This window comes from Polyergus mexicanus, unplaced genomic scaffold (assembly GCF_030449975.1).
Source record: "Polyergus mexicanus isolate NDT 795.1 unplaced genomic scaffold, iyPolMexi1.0 SCAF_7, whole genome shotgun sequence".
Lineage (NCBI taxonomy): Eukaryota > Metazoa > Arthropoda > Insecta > Hymenoptera > Formicidae > Polyergus > Polyergus mexicanus.
In genome coordinates, this window is record NW_027223327.1 from 3,313,694 (window position 1) to 3,335,391 (window position 21,698).

At 36.7% G+C, this 21,698-nt stretch overlaps 3 protein-coding genes across 7 annotated transcripts in view; 1 reads left to right on the forward strand and 2 right to left on the reverse strand.

Moving 5' to 3' along the window:
* LOC138934579 (serine/threonine-protein phosphatase 4 regulatory subunit 1) overlaps positions 1–7,751 on the reverse strand; it is a 127,198-nt gene extending 119,447 nt beyond the window's left edge. Inside the window, exon 1 of the mRNA XM_070298498.1 lies at positions 7,621–7,751. The gene's annotated coding sequence lies outside the window, so the exon portion shown is untranslated. The remainder of the gene's footprint in view (positions 1–7,620) is intronic.
* A 2,200-nt stretch (positions 7,752–9,951) lies between these two features.
* LOC138934519 (RING finger and SPRY domain-containing protein 1) lies at positions 9,952–14,463 on the reverse strand. 5 transcript variants are annotated; one of them, XM_070298370.1, is made up of 12 exons: positions 14,409–14,463; positions 13,416–13,636; positions 13,023–13,343; positions 12,772–12,937; positions 12,510–12,692; positions 12,355–12,421; positions 12,134–12,274; positions 11,924–12,039; positions 11,683–11,826; positions 11,318–11,535; positions 10,964–11,224; positions 9,952–10,880 (listed from the first exon to the last, which is right to left on the reverse strand). In XM_070298370.1, the coding sequence occupies exons 3-12, from the start codon at positions 13,232–13,234 to the stop codon at positions 10,793–10,795; spliced, it is 1,596 nt and encodes a 531-aa protein (XP_070154471.1). In that variant the 5' UTR covers positions 13,235–13,343; positions 13,416–13,636; positions 14,409–14,463; the 3' UTR covers positions 9,952–10,792. The 5 variants fall into 5 exon arrangements, with proteins under 5 accessions (XP_070154471.1, XP_070154470.1, XP_070154468.1 ...); XM_070298369.1 differs by lacking the exon at positions 14,409–14,463 and adding an exon at positions 14,237–14,402; XM_070298367.1 differs by lacking the exon at positions 14,409–14,463 and adding an exon at positions 14,163–14,402.
* A 259-nt stretch (positions 14,464–14,722) lies between these two features.
* Positions 14,723–21,698, forward strand: part of Hiw (MYC binding protein highwire) — a 175,362-nt gene continuing 168,386 nt past the window's right edge. Inside the window, 10 exon segments of the mRNA XM_070299067.1 lie at positions 14,723–15,172; positions 15,786–15,849; positions 15,936–16,175; positions 16,362–16,515; positions 16,593–16,795; positions 16,879–17,196; positions 17,274–17,441; positions 17,535–17,753; positions 17,861–18,065; positions 18,144–21,655. Coding sequence (XP_070155168.1) covers positions 15,081–15,172; positions 15,786–15,849; positions 15,936–16,175; positions 16,362–16,515; positions 16,593–16,795; positions 16,879–17,196; positions 17,274–17,441; positions 17,535–17,753; positions 17,861–18,065; positions 18,144–21,655 — 5,175 coding nt within the window. The 5' untranslated portion in view covers positions 14,723–15,080.

Genomic DNA, 21,698 nt, shown 5'->3' on the forward strand with positions numbered 1-21,698 from the left:
AATTGCGATAAATAATATCATTTAACGCATCCGTAATTTTGTGAAATAAAAATTACAAATTATCAAATATTCCCAGATTTACAGAGTACGTACGATTGAATCTGTGTCAACCAGAAAAAGAAAAGTCGCAGATCGTAAATTATCCACGAGGGAATGCCGTTGGTACACCCCATGGGAGGGTTTACGCGGTTCGACGGTTTTAGTCCGTAAACGTTTAAACGTCGAGGCGCACCTTTGATCCGGCGTCCGCTTTGAAGCGCGAATGAGCGACTGAATGCCCAAAGTTGGGGAAGCACGTCGATTTCACAGAGCGGTTGTCCCAGTGCCCTTGTACGCGATGGAAAATTAGCGAATTTGTTTTTTTTTCTTTTTCTTTCTTTTTCCTTTCTCCGGCCGAAAAAGAGAGGAGAAGACCACCGTAGCGGCGGCGATTTTCCATCGAATGTTGCGTACGAAGGCCGTACGAAAGAGGGAAAGGAAAAAGGAGAGAGAAGGAAAGATCAACGGGACGGTAGGGTCGGAGGATGCGGAGGGTACGTTTACATCGAGCTTTTCCGTTTCCGGAATATCCATCGATCCCTCTGTCAGCGATCCTCGTAACCCAATCAAAACTTTCCCCTTCGAAGCTTACCTATCCTACTCCCGTCGATCAGGTAAAGTACATCGTATACGTAATATACGGTTTCGATGTACTCCGCAAAGATCTACGCGAAATCTCGAATTCTATGAATTTATAATGACCGATGAAAATGTCACTTGGAGACGCCGACAACGTGAAATTTCTCTGGTAAAGTCGCTTTTATCCTGTTTCCCGAAGCAAAGTCGATTATATTTTTAATTTATTTTTAAATTAATCAATAATTTCATAAGTATATTTATTTTAAATATATACCGTACATAATTTACCGATTATTATCTAAAATATAATAGATAGATAAAACACGAGAAAGAGAGAGAGAGAGAGAAGGAAAGGAAAATTTCACGGTAAAGTGTGCGATTATACGGTATCGCAAGCGGTTCGAGACAATGATATTGGCATGATTCCTAAACGGGCGCTTCTAGAAACAGACAGAAGGAGAGATGCACTGTCATCGGCGATGTCGCATTCTTCCCGGTGATCGGTTCACGTGACAGAACGCGGAAGCGTTCTACCAGAAAGGACCCTGTGCTCGTTGCTACTTGTCATCGCTCTCGTACGTCCGATCGCGGATCGTGATCATTTCTTGCTCGTGGTCTCTCTTACGAGGAACCGCTCAAAGGGAGTAGAGCAGGATACTTCGCATCCGAGAAGAAGCAAAATGTTATCTGTAGATACGCTCCGATGCGTCTCCAACCGCTCGCGAATAAATGGCAAAAATGTAGAACGCATATTTTAAATTCATTTCGTAAATAGATTATCTTAGAATTGCTCTTTCCATTTACTTATTATCTTAGAATTGCTTTTTCTTTTAAAGGATTAATAATGCACCGAATATTTTCTTATCGAGAATCCAAATAAGCATCATTTAGTTTACTTTTCATAATTTCTGTTAGTTTAGGAAATAAAAATATATGTTTAATTTAAATTTTCGTTCAAGAATAATATTTTACATCAAACGTTGCATTTCTATCGCTTATGATAAACATAAGAATTGTAAAAAAAATAAAAATGTAAAAATTATTTTCGTATTTATAGCGAAATCTATCGATTACTGTCAAAATTAAATTCTATTTAAAATTCGTCTAAAACTAAAAAATTAATTTTCTATATAAATACCTACGATTTGTCCACAAAATTATATAATTTTTTTTTATTATCTACACCCACGCAAAAGTGAAAACGATACAACTGATAGATAGAAAAAAAGTACATATCACGCGTTCGAATGACTGGCGTATAAAATAATGGCAAAATAACTCTACCGAGAAAAAAGAGCGAAAGCAGGGAAAGAAAAGAGCGAAGATGGAAGGCAGAAAGGGATGGACGAGAGCCGAAGCTGTTTGTCTCCTTGCTCGTTAGTCACGGTTTCGTCTTTATGAATGGGTTCGCTCTCGTGGTTTTACGAGAAATCGTACTATCTTCACTACCGACGGCCTCTATCCTTTCTCTCCGTCCCTCTCCCCCTTCGCAACAGGGTGTCGGGCAGCGTCCTTCTTCGGGAGGTTCGCGTCGCGCTATTACAGTCAGAATAGAAGACGGCCGTGAATCGATATTTCTCACAGTGCTCGTCGTCGGCCCCCGGGGCTGCTCTCGAGAGAACGAATTCGGGAAGCTGCCGTCAATATTGTGCGAAAAACCGAACTAGACGAGGCGCGGATCGTACAGAGAGAAATATGGAATCGAAATACATCGGTATAATTAATTCGATAACGAACGAATAGTTTTAAATCAATTATCGGGATTTAGTTTATACCAAGTATTTCCGTATTCCATGCGTTAAAGCAAATTACGACTGATTAACGCTGTCTATCTGATTTTCGTTTCATATCAACGATGAATATAAAGGAAAATTGTATTTCGGAAAATTCTAATTCAATATCGGATAATCTAGCAATAAATTAGCAACAAATGTGACAATGAAAAATAAGAATGTAACGTCTAATTTTCTGAAAATGGATTAATGTGGCAAAGTGCGTATTTAATTCTCTTTTCATATTTTTTCCAAAATATCACTTGTATCGCATGCTTCTCTCTCGTAAGGGCGCGGTCGATGCTCAATTTCGCTTCGTCGCAAAACGCGGACACGCATAAATCAAAGACTAAGATATATTAAATACTCTTCAAATTAGTCTCGTGAACATTTTAGGATAAAAAATTTTCAGAAAGAAATATATATAACGTCCCTTCTCTTCTATTACTTCGAGCCACATAAGCGTTTTAACGATGTAAAAAAATGCCTAGGGTCTATTTCTAAAATTCTATACGCCTTTTTAATTACGATTATATGAATCTAGATATTTAAAATCGAATATTCATGTATACAAAAAAATGCATAAATATATATTATCTACAGTAAGTGCCTTTTTTTCTAGATAAACTTAATAATAAAAATCGTCGATAAAATTTATAGATTTAATACAAGATTATACAAATGTGACAAAAGTTCTCTCTCTCTCTCTCTCTCTCTCTCTCTCTCTCTAACATTTATTATATTTTTTACGTATAAAATAATATAAAACAAAAATAAATTATTCGTATTGAATCATATTGAGCGAGTTCTTAAGGATTAATGTAGGATTCCTAAAAGAAAGAAGTGTTTATCGTTTGTATCGTCTATTTCGATGTCGAAGTCACTTGTGCCTGTAGAAGGCTCGCGCGTCCTCTACAACGAGAAGACGTAAAAAGGGTGAACCCGAGAGAAAGAAGGGGAGATTACAAGCCGGAGAAGAGGAAGGGAGAGGAGAGGGTGGAAGACTCTGGTTGGACCGCGGGAGGAGATGAAGGAGAGATTGGAATGGTATTCGAGGAATGTCATGTAATAATCGGCCGCCATTCGATCGTCCGTTTCGACGAGAGGCGGCGCCACCTCTTGGCTCGGCTCGATTCGATCGCGACGCTGATGATGGACCAAATCGACCATATTGACATACCCTAGTTTTTATTATATCAATTCGAAATTATTCGTATTTAACTAGTTCAGAGGCGGGACACTTATGTTTACTTTGTGGAAAAAAAAAAGTTTGATTGCGTATTGCGTAATAAAATGCAAAATTTACAAATGTTTCTATTTTTCTATTTGTCCAGTATTATTTTTTTGTAAAGCAGAGAATGAGATTTATTATATATAAACTTAATAAAACATTGCTTTCATATATATAAAAATATTGATTAAAATTAACTTAAAATATTTGTCTACCGTTATTAATTTTCCTTAGTTACCATATATAGCTTTTTTGGAAAGAGAAATTTAGTTTAAATTGCAGGTTTCAGTTAGCTTTAACTGACGTACGAACGGATTTTAAACAAATATAACGATAAACTTGCTGTTTCATTTATATTAAAAAATAGTTTCTGAGAGAATTAAAACAGGTGTCGATCACGATAACGATCCACCGCGAGATTCCAAGGATAAATAAAAAGCGAGAGAAGAAAGAAGTGTACAAACGCGTCGCGAAGTTCGTCGTCTCGAAAGGGTGGCAAGAGTCCGGTTTTGCGATACGGCGGGATGTCTACTCCGCATATTTAGCTAGTCTCGAATGCGAATTTAATAAGGTGAATAAATCATTTTAATGTAACGCGCCTATACGCGGGTATAGGAAGGGCGACAACGAAAGAATAGTAAAAGGCTGACATACACGCGCGCGCGCGCGCACGGGAAAAAAAGAGAGAGAGAGAAAGAGAGACAGTAGGAAAAGAAAGAGGGAAGAAAACTGGTATTTTTGCGTTCGAGCACGTCAAGGGGTGCGTTTTGTGTTGCGATTATAAAAGCCGAGGTAACCCCCCCCCCCCTCCCCTCTCGTTCTGCGTCTAGACGACGTCGTAGTCTTCCTATCAAAAACAGACCACCGAACCGAAAAGGCTGAAAGGGCAAGGAACTTCACGCAATGCCAAGAAATTAAAGTTTCTTTATACATCCGCCTATACTCGTTCTATACCCCGTATACTTCTCTCCCTACCCCCCCCCTCCCTCCCCCTTTCCCCCTTCGCCGTGTCTGTCGCCCCTCTTATCCATCCTCATGTCCGGTCGGATAAAGTCGACGTTACGCGGTGGAAAGAAAAAGATATCCCATCCGACGAGACGTTTGTGAAAGAGGAGCTTATATAAAAACTTCATGAATCAAATTAAGGGATATATATTTTGCGAATTAAAATCATGTAGAAACGAACGCGAAATAATGCAAGATATTTCATTGTAATGATCTGTCGTCATTTTAAGATCACAACTGATTTATATCGATTCACGATTTTGCTATCTACAATATTTTACGGCGTTTGACATATTCTTTACAATTATTTGTAAACGTAAAAATATTTTTACAATTATTTCTAAATATAAAAATATTTTTATATAATTATCTCTGTAAATGTAAAAATATTACATATTATTTCCTATTATTTTTTTTTTTTTTAAGAAGATTTCTGCCTACAAGTAGAATTCGATAAATTATCGATCCGTAAAGAATTATCTGTAAAAGTAGAATTGATTAAATCGTTAGAGATAACTAAATTTACTTCTTTTTTTGTCGTTTCTAAATATTTTGTCAGAACAAACGAGAGATAAACGTGAAAGTTAAAAAAAAAAGGGCGTGAGCGATCGCGACAATTTCGTTAAAAGAATGAAAAACAAAGGTCATCGATGCCCGAGAAACGTCTAATGTAGTAGCTGTCACGGCCAGTTACCAAATAATTTGCATAATCGCGATCGATTACCGGCAGTTACCATGGCTGCCATAGTCATTGCCGCATAGCACCATCGAAAAATCCCATAAATTTTCGTTCAAACTGAAATATTGCGGCGATTTAAATGATATAATAATCAGAGACAAAATTGACGATGATTAATTAAGAAATCTTATTAATAATAATTCTGTTTTTCTGTTTTAAATAAAAAAAAAATTTTTTTTTTCCTCGTTTACTTGGAGAGCTTTCAGCTAATCAATCAGAATTTAAAATTTCAACCGTTATTTTACGTGTAAAGTATGTTATTTATACAATATAATCACATTATATTGTACGAGCACAGAAATAAAATTAAATAATTCACGATTGGACTCGCAAAGTGATGCCTGTTCCACGAAACAACATCCTCCCGATCTCTAGATCCGGGCACGCTCGAGCATCGGGGAAAAGGTTACTGATCCGAATATATACTTCTCTCTATCTAGACACGCTTAGAAATATAAACGGGGCGAAGCTGATAAACGGTCTCTGGAACGTAAGATAAAGGCGGCTAGAGAGGACCAGCTCGATCGACGACGGGGAAGATACTCGCGAGGATGACGCGAAGAGAAACGGAGAAGGAGGATCCGAGATAAATACGACGTTCGTTACATTACGTATATTCGCCGCAAGAAGCGAAATCCGATCTCGCGTATTTTGAATGTTTTTCGTGTCTCGGGTTCGAGGTGATTCTCGGGACACACGCGTTCTCCGAGAAAATCGTCGACCTGGTACGGCCCTATTTACGACAGATGGCACTCGCGAATAGACGATAGAAGAGAAACCCGAGATCAGTAACCTCGAGAAGATAGAGGAGAAGGAACCGCTCCGTTTTCTTTAATCTTTCGAGATGCCGCCACTCTTCGTGACTTGGGACCTTCTACGTTTCAAATACACTGTATTTTAAACGTCAGTGGACGATTATTACGCGTTTTCAGTTATAATGGCATCCATACGTGTCTCGTATATCAATTATACTCTCGGTTCCCGTTTTTATCTATAATCTACGACATCGTCGCAACTGTCGCTCGCAATTATCAACGATACTCGAGAATATAGTCGTGCCATTTAACCGTTTAATTATAATCCCGTCTAACTGCGTCTGACAATTATAAAACGTCTGTTGCATCGTTGCAACTGCCGGTCGCAATTAGTGGCGTTACTCAAAATATTTATCTATAAATTTGAATTCCTCGATTATTTTTTTAACAAAGATTAAAATACCTATAATCGGTTATAATTTTGCTAAATTTATATTTTAAAAATTATTCTCATATTTAATCTTAAATACAAAATATGACAATCGATGTGAGATACATCCGGCATAACTAAAGCATTGAATATTCAATTCGTTAAAATTATATCCTAAGACTAAAATTTTCAAAAGCTAGATTCAAATTCGGAATAACGGGGCGACTTATCATTCAAACGTATCAATTTCCTCGAATAACAAACTCGAATTGGAATATTTTTAATCAACATCTAATAAATGTCAAGTGTACAATTGGCGCCGTACAAAATCTCTCAAGATCATTATCGATCCGGCGCCACTGATAACGCCAAGATTCGCGACGCTAATCGCAGACGATTGCTGACCCGCGAGCATCGCGCCGTTATTCGAAGAATGCTCGGCACGATCTTGTTTCGAATAACGTTCCTTGCCACCGCAACGCGACGAAACGCATATTTTCCTCTCGTCACCGGCCGCCACGGTTCGTCTTACTTTCTCTCTCTCTCTCTCTCTCTCTCTCTCTCTCTCTCTCTCTCTCTCTCTCTCGCGCCGCGACCGAGATAAACACCGCGTGCGGCGCGGCGTTCCGTCAGCGCCCCCTCACGCCCGGCGAGAACCGCCCCGTGATCTCGACGTAGAACGCGCGTCACGCACATCTCGACGGCACGCGTGTCGGAGTAGCCATCCCGCCGGAGCGATGCTCCTCGCGAAGCGTCGAATATCCTCGCGACTCGTCCGTCTCGCGTCGCGACCGGTCGCGCGCGCGCCCCGACCTATCGACCTAACCTCGAAAGCCCGTGGCGTGAGATCGCGCGCTTCGAGACGCCCGACTTATCTCGTCCCGCCACGCAACGTCGCGATCACGCGCGCACGTGACTCCGGAACATTTCCGGGTTGACTCCGAGAGTGGAGTATACGTCGAGCGAGGAACGGATGCCGTGCCGAGCGAGCCTGAGGTATCGTCGTCGCGTGCGTGCGACGACGATACCTTGGTAATGTAATGGCGGGTCCGCGCTAACAGAATACTCACCCTCGTCCGGATCCTCTAGATCCTCTGTCTGGATGTAGGATATATCTGAAACCCACAAACACCACGGGTTAGCGGAAAATCCCTCGTGTTTTCGGAGCAGCCTCGTCCCGTCCACAGGCACTCACTCACCCGCCATCTTGCAACAAACTGCGGCGCGCTCTCGCGGCCACGCGCTCAACTAGCTGTCACTTCGCATGATCGATTGATACGAGTCTTTCGATTCTCGCGCGCAAACTTAGATTATCGATATCGCGAAATGTTTAAACGTTCTTTAAAGCTGGACTCGCTGCAATTTCACTCGACACAAGAAGTACGTATCATCGACGAGATGATACAGTACTTTTGAATGATGCGACGATAGCCCGAAAATTGTCTCGAGGCACTTTTATCGTTATGTATTTATTTTTAGGCAATGATAAATTAATTTTTTACGAATATTTTCACCTTTCAATAACGTTTCGAGCTCGGATGGCGCGGATTTTCACTTCGCGGAATCGTCGTATATTCGCTCCATCGGCACGAGATACTCGTATTTACGTATAATAAATGATCGTCCGATATTTTTCTCGGCACTCCCGATACGATTTACTTGCAAACGATCGTTATTTTCAGGAAAATCGATGCGACGAGACGAGCGATTCTTGACTCGTTAATATCACGCGTACTCGCACACTGTAATATATAATAATTTAACCATCACTGCGAACGATTATTTTTGTTACTTCGACACTCCCGATATTCGATTATATCTCACGATTATATCCGCATTATAATCGTCCCGACGCCGATCGCGCGCGTCATGCATCGTAGACGAAAGCGGAAACGATATAAACTGGACTTCCAATTTCCTTAAAACGCTACGGTTCGATTCCGACATTCCGAGTACTAATTCAAATATGGCTGTCGCGAAACGCATTTCTAAGACACTAACATATATTTGTACACTGAATATAAACGCGTGATATCAATGCATATGTATATCAAAAATGAACCTGATGTTAAAGTAAATACATATCAAATATAAAACGCATTATTTTTATATTCGCACTTTATATTACGATACATGTGCTAACGTTACGTTTAAAAATTACCGCGCAAATGACGTCATGGCAACCATATTTGTTTCATATATTTTAAACTCGGAATTACAGAATCGAATCCCTAACGGAACCGGATATTGAGATATTGAGATATTTTCTGGCGGGCGTGATGACGACGAAACAGTGGTGAGGAGGTGAGGATCGATTCATCATCGATCGAGCATCATGAAACGATTGGTAAGTTATTGAGAATAAATATCGATTGTAAGAGTAGCACGTAGAATCCGGGAATGCCGAGAAAAATATCGGACGACTGTTATATTATGCGCAAATACGATATATCGCGTCCATAATACGATTACTCCGTTGAACTCGACGCGAACACGACTCCAAGTCTTATTAAATGTATTAATAACATTGTCGAGAATAAATATCACCTACAAATAAGCGTGTAGTATCAGAAATACCGAGAAAAGAATCGAGCGATTGTCTTACTGTGCGTAAATACTGTATATCGCATCGATGATCCGACAATTCCGTCAGTTTCATCAAGCGAACTCCGCGCGACCGTAGCTCCAAATCTGATTAAAGTAAATATTAATAAAATTATCGAGAAATTAAGTTGCCAATGCTAAATATTGTCTGCAAATAAACGTGTAAAATATGTAGATGATCCTGTAACAGTCATATTATGCCTAAATATAATAAATTTCGTTGATAGTGCGACAATTCTATCAAGTAAACTCCGCACAACCGTTGTTCCAAAAGTGTCTTTATTTTTACTTAAAATATCAATAAAATTATTGAGAAATTAAGTTTTAGAGGATAAATATTGTTTGCAAGTAAAAACAAGTAAAGAAAATGCTAACAATAAAAATAATATCAAATAAATGTTAATTTAGAGAAAATCAAATTTATATATATACATATATGTTCCATCAAAAAAAGTAAATATAAATCAAACTTTAATTCTTCAAATAAATGCAGAGAATATTTAGCAAAATATCCCCATTTTGACATATAATATATTAATTATATTTTAATTTAATTTTTAGGAACACATAGACATGATAAATAACGCAGTAGTAATACTATGGCAGTGCAACGGCTGGTGAGTCAATTTATCATTCATATTTGTTTGGAAAATTATTGCTTTTTTATTAGACATATAGGAATTACGCTAAAATAATGGGAAAGGTAATTGATAACAAAAATAAGACTTTATAAAAAAATGTTTGAAAAATACATGTATATGATAAAACATTAATTTTTTTTTATATCATCCCAAGAATATAATATATGTGTATGTATGCGAATGTATGTGTTATCTTAGCGTAATATATATTATATCAATATTTCACAATTTCTTAAAGATAAATTTACATTACATCGCTATAGTTATGTTTACTTGCGTAACTTATTAAATAAAAATTTAAATAGTTTGCAAATAATTTGAACTTTTTGTATATAATTCTAATAGAAAAAATTATTAAATTAGAGAAAAAGAGTGAACACAAATAATCTCTTTAAAAAAAATTGATTGATTCAGTCATTATTAAAATATAGGCAATTTGAAAGTGCCAACAGAACATAACTTTTTTTTAAATAAAGGCTTTTCTCTCTGATTTATGCTCTTCTTCCATCTATTTCTTTCTTTTTTTTTTCATCTATTTGCTTCTCTCTTCATTAGTCATATTTATATAATGTATATTCAATTATATACATCATTTTAATATCTTGAGGATAATCATATTTAAAAATCACAAACAATGCTTTTCTATAAATCTATATAGTAGAAAAAGTATGGAGAAGTATGGAAAAGTGTTTCCAAGATGATGCTTTGTTTCAATAAAACATTTGTTTACGCTTAGAGTCCTTTGACTTTTAGAACAAAAACTTGTTCAAATCTTTTTTGTAATACATCATCGTAAAATTCTCTTATCTATAATTAATTTGTAATTTTTATTTATTAATGAATTATATCGCAAGAAAAATATGTGACATGTGATAACTGTATGCAATACGTAACACAAACTGTTCAGTATAATTATTATTTCGAGACAATGCCATGAAAATTGCATGATATAGGAGAAGTAATGAAAGAAAATATTATTGATATGATACGATTGATGTCATATGTTATCTGAGGCTACTTCTTCAATAGTAGCTCTACACATTGGGCATTCAATCAACTGTTTCGAACACCTTTGGCAAAATCCTCTATAAAAATAAAAATCAATTATTGCATTACATTATCATAGAAATTTATATAATTCAAAAATTTAAGTACAATTATATATTACCTATGGTTACATGGCAGTAACCTTACTGATGCCTTTTGATCAAAACATAATGTACAAGAATCTTCCCTAACACTAAGTCTTCGCAATTGGTCTAAGTATATGTGTCTGGGAAGTATGATTTTATCTTCTGGTTTCAATGTAGCATAATCATTAAATTTTTGAAATTCTCGATCTGTAGGCGGATATTTAAAAGGTACATTTCCAAAGTTAAATAGGCATTGTTGGAATGACATGAAACTAGCTGCTGCAAAGAATCCGGACCTAAAAATATTCATAAATATTTTTGATAAGTAGTCTTATTTGAATCTTTGGAAAAATTGAATAATGTGACATTAAAGAAAAGTAGATACGTACCTTACTGTTTTAAATACTTGAATGCACGGTTTAAGAGGTACACCATTGATTGAAAATATTATCTCTAATTTATTTAAATCCAATAAACAACCTAGAATATCACCAGATTTCCAACATGGTCTGTCATGAAATTTTTCACTTTGTGCATTATACCAAATCAGTCTGCGACAGCCATCATAGGCCAAAGAAAATTCATCATCTCCTATACCATATCCCTCCTAATATCGAAAAATCAAAAATAATGTTATGTACCCGCGTATAAAATGATAAAAATTGTTACGTTTAATAATAGAGATTAAAATACTATTTTCAATAATTATATAAATTATCAAAAATATTCTGAAATATGGATACAAATCATTTACATGATTTAGAAATGTGCTATCTTTTGTAGCCCATCCGATTTGCATCACTCCTGTAGTTATTATCAATGTCTCGTAATACCATATCCCTGAATCTACTTGAAATGTGCACCGTACACTTTCAAATGAATAGGCATCACATCGTGCCTGAAATGACAATAGATTATCATTCGATTAAAATGACTATAATAAAACATTAATAAACATTTAATTTCGGGAAGATATAGTATTGCAGAATATCTACCTCCAAACCATTGGGTGATATTTTCAGGTACTCGCTTACATCCTTTGTATTTAACATTACATTAATACCCGTCACGTCGACCGAATCGTGAGAATATTTTCTACCTTCCATCAAGACTAACAAAAATGAATTAAATACATTATTATTTATAAAATGATACAAGTTAATCATAGTACATTTAGAGAGAGAGTCTGAGCTGATTATACTTACATAAGTTATCTAAACACCATTGTGCACAGAAACCAACTTGACGACGTACATAATGTGTTTCCGTGGCCCATTTTTCCAATTCTAACAATGGATTTTGTTTTTCTGAGATAAGGCGTTTCTTAATAGTTACCTTATTTTCACCTGTTGATTTATTAATGCATTAGTTGCACGTTGATTAAAATGAAAAATGGGAACATTTAATTATTTTGTATTTTGCTTACTTGTTTGTGCAAATTTTTCTAGAGCTATTAAAGAATATAACATTACATAAGGTTCAATATCGTCTCGCTGAAAAAAATAAAATTATGTTGAAAATAATTGACATGGATATTTTATTGGATATTTTAAAATCAATCAAATATAAAATTTAACATACTAAGTTTGAAACAAGGTAATCTAAAGTGGCCTCAGATAATATTGCTATACTACTAGGACCAGCAAGTTTCTCTGCGATGCAACCAAGTACGACACATATATTGCGTTGCTGTGTAGCTGTAATTTGTATTTGTCCAAATCTTTGAGATAATTGAAACATGTGTGATAATCGTAGCACAGAGTCCTATCGTATGAAGAAATAATTATTTTTATTACTGCTATTTGAGAGCTTTGATTTTTATAATATATAAATAAATTCCAACCTTTGAAGGTAAAGGGCAATCGTCTAATAGTAATATTATAACAGAAGGTCCTAATGGATTGTGCATTGGAATAACGTTGACCATAGAGCTAACTACTTGTATCCAACCATCTTCCTTGTCCGCAATAGCATTCAATTTTAACATTGCTGGTGGTGGTTCATGATCGCTAAATGTGTACATATAAATCCACATTAAAAGATAGAAAAAAAATATTGTACATTTGCATGTATTATGAAATATCTTTTACTTACTTATCTACCAGAGTATCAAGACTTCCGAGCGTTTCTAATACAAGTTTGTCAATGTTTGCCGATGTAGGAAACTTAAAAGTAGAAGATGCTGAATCGCTAGATGAAACCAAACTTATGTTTGGTTCTGGTAATATGGTATTTTGAGTTTGTGCATGATTATTACTGCCGTATGTCTCAAGCTCTGGAGAATCTTTACACAAACAATTGCCCATTCCCACAAGTTTGTTGCAATAATAACTTTACCGTGTTATTACCTATTGTTTAAGTTACATTTACAGAACAGTGATACAAGCGTACTATCAAATCTTGCATTTGACTAGGCTGAAAATAAACAACTTGAAAATAACTAATACTGTTTCGCAAAACATACAATTCAAGATTAATGTTACTCACCGAAAGGATGATATCATGACAAGTCATATCCTTTTACCATATATAGATGATATTCTATTATAAGCATACTTTTATCTGCTTCGTATCACTTTAACATTACAATTTCGTAATTAAATGCAAACTAAACGCAAGTGTTGCACATTTTAAATCGTATTCATTACAATCCGCCTTTCAGCTTGTAACTACATCTATTTAATCATGCGTGCTTCCTCCTTGCTAGTCTGTCAATAGAAAATTAAAAAAAGATTTCATGTAAAAACAAGATACATTTCATGAAACAATATACATATTCAATTTATTTTATTTAGTATCTTTATAAAAATGTGAATCGTGTGTATGTTTCAATTTCTTTAAAAAATAATTATATATATCACTTTATCACATGATTACAGAATTCTTCGGTATTTAATTAGAAATGAGAATCGAATTGAGATTCTTCGTCTTTGAGGTTATGTGTTTTCGATATAATCTATCACAACAATAATTTCATCATATAGAACACAAAATGCGGAATGTGTATATTTTATCCTATTCGATATTACTCTGTCAGTTTCGCGCTCCACGGCAGTAAGTACTTTCTGTTCATACTTTGTAAGGGTTACGCGAATGGCTCCCCTAATCTCGACGTGACACGTTATCGAATTGTTCCCTGGACAATCTCGTGTAGATTGTGCCGTATCGCATTTTGTATTCGGTGTGAGACGCACGCGTAAACGAAAGTTGATATTTTCCATAAATCGAGATCACCTTTTCATCATTTCTCCCATCGAACACGATAATAAATTAATTGGCGCGTGTGTGTGTACTATGAAAAAGATTACCAATTCTTCTCGTTTTATTTAGAGTAGACGAAAAAAAAACGTCCCTGACATTTAGACACAGTAATATTGACATTCGTAGAACCGACTGCCCGCGAACTATATACAGATAAACTCTAAACTTCTTCTACAGATTTCTTATGAAAATATTTTCGATTAATATGTTTTGCATTACGATCTTTTCTCTGTTTATATCTGCGGCCTATAACATGTTATAATAAACATTCCTCTGACGTAAGGAAATATACGCTCCTTATGTATATGACGTGTTTATACGACGTAAATAATATATATAGGATTTGATTTCCTATAGCGATAGGACGCTATCGTAAAATGTTTCGGTTTTCGTTAAATATACGTATGACGTATGTATATATATATATATATATATATATATATATATATGCATGTGTGCGCAGTATGCGACGTGCTTGACATTTAGCGTCCACGTTGAAATATTCATCTGTCAATCTGTCGCGTGCGACGACGTATGCACTCTTATTTACGAAGTTGGCGCCGAATCGCGGTTATCGCTTCGATTATCGAAGTCGCGCCAAAAGTGTACTCGCGGTACGTCCGTCAACACACGCGAAACGGAGCGAAAGAGGTTTCACTTTTGAATCACGCTAAGAGATAATTACGGGAGTAAAACGCCGGCCGATCGCGAGAGATTTGTGGTTCGCGTTTACGGAGACGTCGCGCGTCCACGGAAATATCTTTTTTCCAGAATTCCGGGATGCGGTAATGTCATCGTATGGGAAGAAGACGACTAGACGGATAGTCAACGATCAATAGTATCTGGAAAATGACTTGGTGACTCATATACGCCGAGGATTTTCCGCGAATCATGGTGTCCGGGGAAAACGAGAGGCTGTTGCCTGATCCTGAAAACTATGCCAAGTGTTTTTACGATCTCTTCAAAAATACCGAGACGCAAAGGTACGATTCTCGAATGTTTAGGCATATAACCTCTTTTATGATTTGTTTACTCGACGCGATCGGCGGTGACTTTACCGCTGATCGGCTTTCCGGTTGTCAACTCCTGGTTGATAATTCAAAAGAATTAAATAATTTCATTTCTGGTTGAATAAAATTCTTTATTGATAAAGTGGCGTTAATTAAACGTGTCATAGACGCGTTTTATCGATTTAGAGTGTAACCTCTAATTTTTTGTTTATTGAGGATTATTTTTTTTCTTGTTTATTTATTCTTAATTTAGACATTTCAATATGTTTCATTTTTGAGATTATGAATCTTCTTGCTCTTGATTGCTTATATTATTAAAAGTTTTAGTCGTATATATGGAATGACTTATTCTCTCACAAATTGTTTACAAAGAATAAACAGAAATTTTTTTGTAATAATATCATATATGTACAATTATTATTATACTTTATAATAAAACATTAATTATTTTATCATGTAATTATAATAAAATTTTGTGTGTGATTATTGCGCTGTATATATATTTTTCATATATATTTTGACATATATTTGTATTTTAAGGATTAATTAAAATGAAGAATTAAATTATAATAATATTATATTATAGGAATAAGGGAGAATGGAGAAAATGTAAAAAACATAAAACTGTTCGTAAAAGGGACAAGAAAAAGGTATTAGCAATTATAATGGTCACAATCTCGTTTCTCTTCTCTAGATTAGGGTAAAATAGATTTTGACATTCTTTATATGTGTTTAGATTGATTTAAATGGAGAATTAAATTATAATAATCTACCAGAGATAGAAACATCTTGTAATGCCTCAGCATTTGCTGTGTTTGCTAGTGCAAGAAATGCTATTCTAGAAAAACATTCAAAATTGTCGAGTGAAGTTTATAGAACATCAAACTGTAATTCTCCATCGCCGGATCTTAGTGACACTATAGATACAGAAAGTGATGATGAAGATAGAATATCAACTATACAGAATTTACCAAAGGTAAAAAAAAATTCTACACTTGTTTAATATCTATATTAGCTTATATGTACTACTGTTACGATATTTAATTATGCCAAATTTGTATTGTAATATTGTAAATAGTACATGTATAGCTATAATATATATCTTTTTGATAAAGATATATGTAACATAATATATGTATAATATAAATCTTTTTTGATAAAGATTGTAGGTATTGGTTTAAGAAGCGTTTTTACATTGATGCGCGAAAGTAGAACAATTGATCCAATCTTATGTACAAAAGCGTTATCGGCTTTATTAGATGTTTTACAAGGACAACTACCAGAAGGCCTCAAATCTGAACCAGACGACGTTATTGGTTTGTATCTTTGAATATTAAGATTTAAATTTGATAAATTGACAAATTTTAAATGTTTTTTAATAATCCATTTCTAGATCCATTATTTGACTTATTACTGGATCTTGCAACATCTCATGGTCCTGAATCAGCCGCAGCCAATGATGGCAGTCATTTGACAGCCGTTGCTTGTGCATGTTTGTTGAGTCTTGTTGTTGTTAGAGGAGATACTGGGCGCCTGCTAGCAGCAATAGCAGCTCTACTTATGTCTCCTAGAGCATTAGCGATACAAAATATTCAGGTATCTTGTACAGATATTATTATAACATTTATTTTGCCATATAATATAATATAGTATATTATAAAATTAGTTTTGTATTTCAGATGCCATGTGTGCTAACGTCTCTACAGAGAAGTGTTCATGCTATTTTGTTAGGTAAACTCATAAGACCAGATTGGATTACATATGGAGTTCCCAAGTGTTCGAAGATATATACCTCTACGCTTAAGTTACCAAATGAGATGAACAATATGATATTGAATGAACGTAGTTTTGTGAGCGATGGAAAGTACTTATATTTGCATACATCTCGTGGTTTGTTGAAAATTGGAAGTGGCCATGGTGGTACAATATGGGGGCATATATACATACATAAAGCAGATTTTTATCCAACAGAAACAGGATGGCTTGGTTATGCTAATGTTAGTTATTCATTAATATGTTTAACTATACAATAATATATATAATGTGTATCTCTTATACAAAATTCTATTTACAGAATTCGTTATACTTCAAATGCGCACCAAGAAAACAGAGTGAATTATTAATTATTGATGCAGAAACGCTTATAGTAACAGGCATTGCTGTGTTGGAAGGAAAAGATTGGTCATCTTCTGTCATGTTCTCTGATGGCGAAAATTTAGGAATGATAACAGCAGGCAAAGATGTAATTATTGTGACTATATATATACATACATTATTGTTGTATTATTGTTTGAGATATTTATATAATTAATTTGTCTTTATCTTCTCTTAACAGGAAGGCTTTGTAGTGCGTACAATAAATACACTGAGTAATCCTGTAACGGTTGCTTCTGAATTGCCACTGAAATTGGCAAGGAAATGTGTGGATATATTTGGATATGCGTCATTTGACGAAGAACAAACGATACATACTTTGAACCCGGGATGCGATGATGAAATTGCGATAGTTACAGCAGGAAAAGAATTTGGTTTACTGAAAACAGTGTCTGGAAAAGTAGGTATCATGTGAGAAATGTTTCCAAAAATGTTATTGTTCAATGTATTTCAATATTACATGTTATATATCTAGTTTGTAGTATGTTAATCTATCATCTTTTACAGTTATTATATAGTGGAAAAGGAACTTGTCTAGGCATGAAGAGTAATACAAGACCTAATAGATGGTTAGAGCTTACCTTTGGTCCTAAAAATCCAAGAATTGCCCATTTTGCAGCAGGCCATGATGGTCAACATGTCGTAATGGTCATGGAGGATGGTTCTGTATTCTTTATTGGTACTGCTAGACGTGGAGAAGATGGAGATAGTAGTAAGTTTATTGTTGTATAAAAAAAGATAACTTGTTTTATAATAACAAAAATTAATAAAATTACTGATTTTATTCTAGATAAAGCTCGTAGGCAACCAAAACCGGTAAAACCAAAGAAAATGGCAAAAGTAGAAGGTCAGTTTATCGTTGATGCCGCTTGCAATAATGGATCTACCGCTTTAGTTACAAAAGACGGTTCTCTATTAATGTTTGGCAAAGATACACTACATAGCGATCCAGTGACGGGATTAGTTACCGATTTAAGGGACGTGTGTATAGTTCGCGTATCGTTAGGAAAAGCTCATGCCGCTGCATTAACTAACAAAGGACATTTATATACTTTTGGTATAAATAATAAAGGACAGTGTGGTCGTGATTCCGCAACAGTGCATACCGTGAATAAAGAAATGTCGGTGGTTGCGATGGAGATGGGTACAGGGGAAGATGAACTGATAATAGCGGAAGAAGAGAATGTGGATCCTACAGAGGATTGGGAAGAAACGAAGGGTATGTGCCAACCGGGGCAACATCAGTGGAGGCATCGCGTTTGCATGGTTTGTACGATATGCAGAGAATGTACCGGCTACAGTATATCATGTTTGAGTAGTATACGCCCCGATCGGAATCCCGGTCAAGAGTGCGGATGTGGCGAAGGAGACAGCGGATGTGCGGAATGTGGATGTTGTCGCACGTGTGCAAGAAAGAGTTGCAGCAACGGCATATCGGGCTCCAATTTTCGTGAATATTTGCAGAGACGATTAGGCGAGATAAAGCAACGGCAAAGAAGTAAAGCAGGACCAAGTACCGTCAAATATGGAGTAAAGATCAAGAGCTCGAATAATCAGCGTATCGCCGGTCCTAGTATTGCGCAAAAGGGATTTCTTGAAAAAGTTACATTGGGATTGAGCAGTAATCTCGCGGTCGAGGAAGCCGTCGGTGGTAGCGATGTGGAGCGGGGAGACGCGGCGAGAATCGCCAGTATATCACCGGCCAGAGTTCCCATTCCTAGCGAAAGTCCCGTGATTCAAGTGTCCTGTGGTTTACATCACACAGTGTTACTTTTGCAAAACGGAGAAGTATATACATTTGGTAGTAATATATACGGTCAATTAGGCGTCGGGGATTTGGTAGCACATGCGGGACCGGTTCAAGTTAAATTGCCGACTATCGCTACCCAGGTAGCTGCTGGGAGCAATCATACCGTTATACTCACGTCAAAGGGTGAAATTTACACTTTCGGTGGGTATCAAAAGGGACAACTTGGCATGAATTGGTGGAACGATCAGAATGAATCTACGAACATTAGTTCTCAGGCAAATCGTCGCGTTGATCGGTCCCAACCGTGGCACAGTTTTCCAAACGTAGTTCCGAATATCGGTCCTCGATGGGGCAGACGGGCGACGTGGATCGGCGCCGCCGGGGATCAAACTTATGTTAAGATAGATGAAATTAATTCCATTAGTTTGACGAGAAGTACTGTTATGGCGAATAAGAATTGTATTATTTTAATACCTCATCAAAACGAGCACGCGAATTCTTTCAAGAGTTTGGTGATAAGTAAACGCGACGGCACATGCAACAGTTATAACGGTGCGGATCAGGTTGATTTCAACAATTGTGCGGCGTGTTTGGATCCCTTGTATAACGTTATTTGGACTTTCAATTCGATGAATAATGAAATAAGCTTGTATAACATAATATCGACGGAAGCTCGGACGATACCTAGTTTGGAAGCATCCATACTCAATCCAGGCTTGGCGCTTCCGGTTATTTCGACTTGTTTTGTAACGCGTTCTCAAGCAGCGATGCACTTATTAGCTTGCTTGGATACATTGACGCAGGCTCAGGATGAGAACTTATCAATAGTCGAAGAAAGCGAATGTCATCAGTCAACACATGGCAAAGTTTACAGCCGCGAGGACTATGCCACTGTCAGCAGATTTGAAAGTCACGGGGGAGGATGGGGTTATTCTGCTCATTCGATCGAAGCGATTAGATTTATGCCGGATACGGATATTATATTAGGAGGATATGGTTTATTTGGCGGTCGAGGTGAATATACCGCGAAGATAAAGCTCTTTGACATCGGAATGGACGGTGGAGATCAAGAGAACGATGGAGAGCTTCTCGCGGAGACAGAAGAAATCCCATATGAATGCGGCCCAAGACAGAAATATTCGATTCTGTTCGACGATCCGATTTGTTTGCAAGCAAACAGATGGTATGTGGCGTGGGCCAAAGTCGGCGGACCTTCCAGCGATTGCGGTTCCGGTGGGCAAGGAGTAGTCACGGCTGAAGATCAGGTGATGTTTTATTTTAAATCGTCTAAAAGATCTAACAACGGCACCGATGTTAATGCCGGTCAAATTCCGCAATTATTATATCGTGTTGTCACACCCGAAAATCAGACATCGAACAGACAGAGAGATCAAATAGAACCGATCTACGTTCTAAAGAAGGAATTTAGTAGGACTGTTACGAAAGAATGTTTTCAGTCCTTGATATCTCTCCTTCAGTGGAGCTGGAACACGTTGAAAGCGTCACTGACCGACGTGGCTGTTCATATCGCATCATCGACTCACGCGTTGCTCGAGATGGAGCGTTTAGTGTACATAAGTAAAGCTAGTCTAAGATTGCTCAGAACGTACACCAATGAAATTTATCCTAATCACATTGTAAAGAAGAGCCCTCCCGAATCGGTACGTTTAGCAGAATGTATAGGCGAAGTGCGGGCATTGCTGCGTCAAATCTTGTCCGATTCTTTGCCGATCGCTCTAAAAAGTAAAGGGAAGACGCGATCTAACAAGAATTCCAGTAATACTTTGGGAAATAAGATGACGAGCAGTATATTGGACGAATGTCACAAGACGTTTGTGGCTTGTTATCACGCGTTTTATCCTACTGCATATCTCAAATGGACATCCTTATGCGAATTGTTATCGGAGATCGACAAAGAACAAGGTACAACTACGAAAGATCGTCTCCTCTCTGCCGTGCTAGCCTCGTTGTGCAACTCGACGATACGACTCAGGTGTACATTTCCTATTTTGAGCAACATTATGGATAGCAGCGACAGTGTAAAACGGCAGCTCAGCCCATCCGACAATGCCGGTCTGCTTATGATGAATTCCACGGAGACTCATCAATATCCGATTTTAGTCGAGCAAATTAGCTACAAGTCCCAAGTAGAAAGTGCTAGCAAAGAAATTTTAAATTGGTCGTTCCGCGAAGTACTCGACAGACTACTGGACCTGATACTAATACCGGTCAAGAAAAATCTTTGTAGAGAAAAGACTCAATCTCTGCCAGAATTGGTTCTTCATTGCTGTTATCTATTGGCGCGAGTCATCGCCGAATTGGCCGCGCAATCGAGCGGAAACGAAGACGAACTGCAAGCAGCTTGTGGTAGACTTATGTATACCACACCATCAAGATTCACGAGAACAAATCAATCAAGATCGTGGAATACGGGTAATGGTTCTCCGGATGCTATCTGTTTTTCCGTTGATAGACCAGGCATCCTTATAGCCGGTGTTTGTATTTATGGAGGTGCAGGAGTATATGATTACGAATTGGAATTGCTAGATGATGTAAGTATATATAACATATAGATATCCTATTATTATTCATATT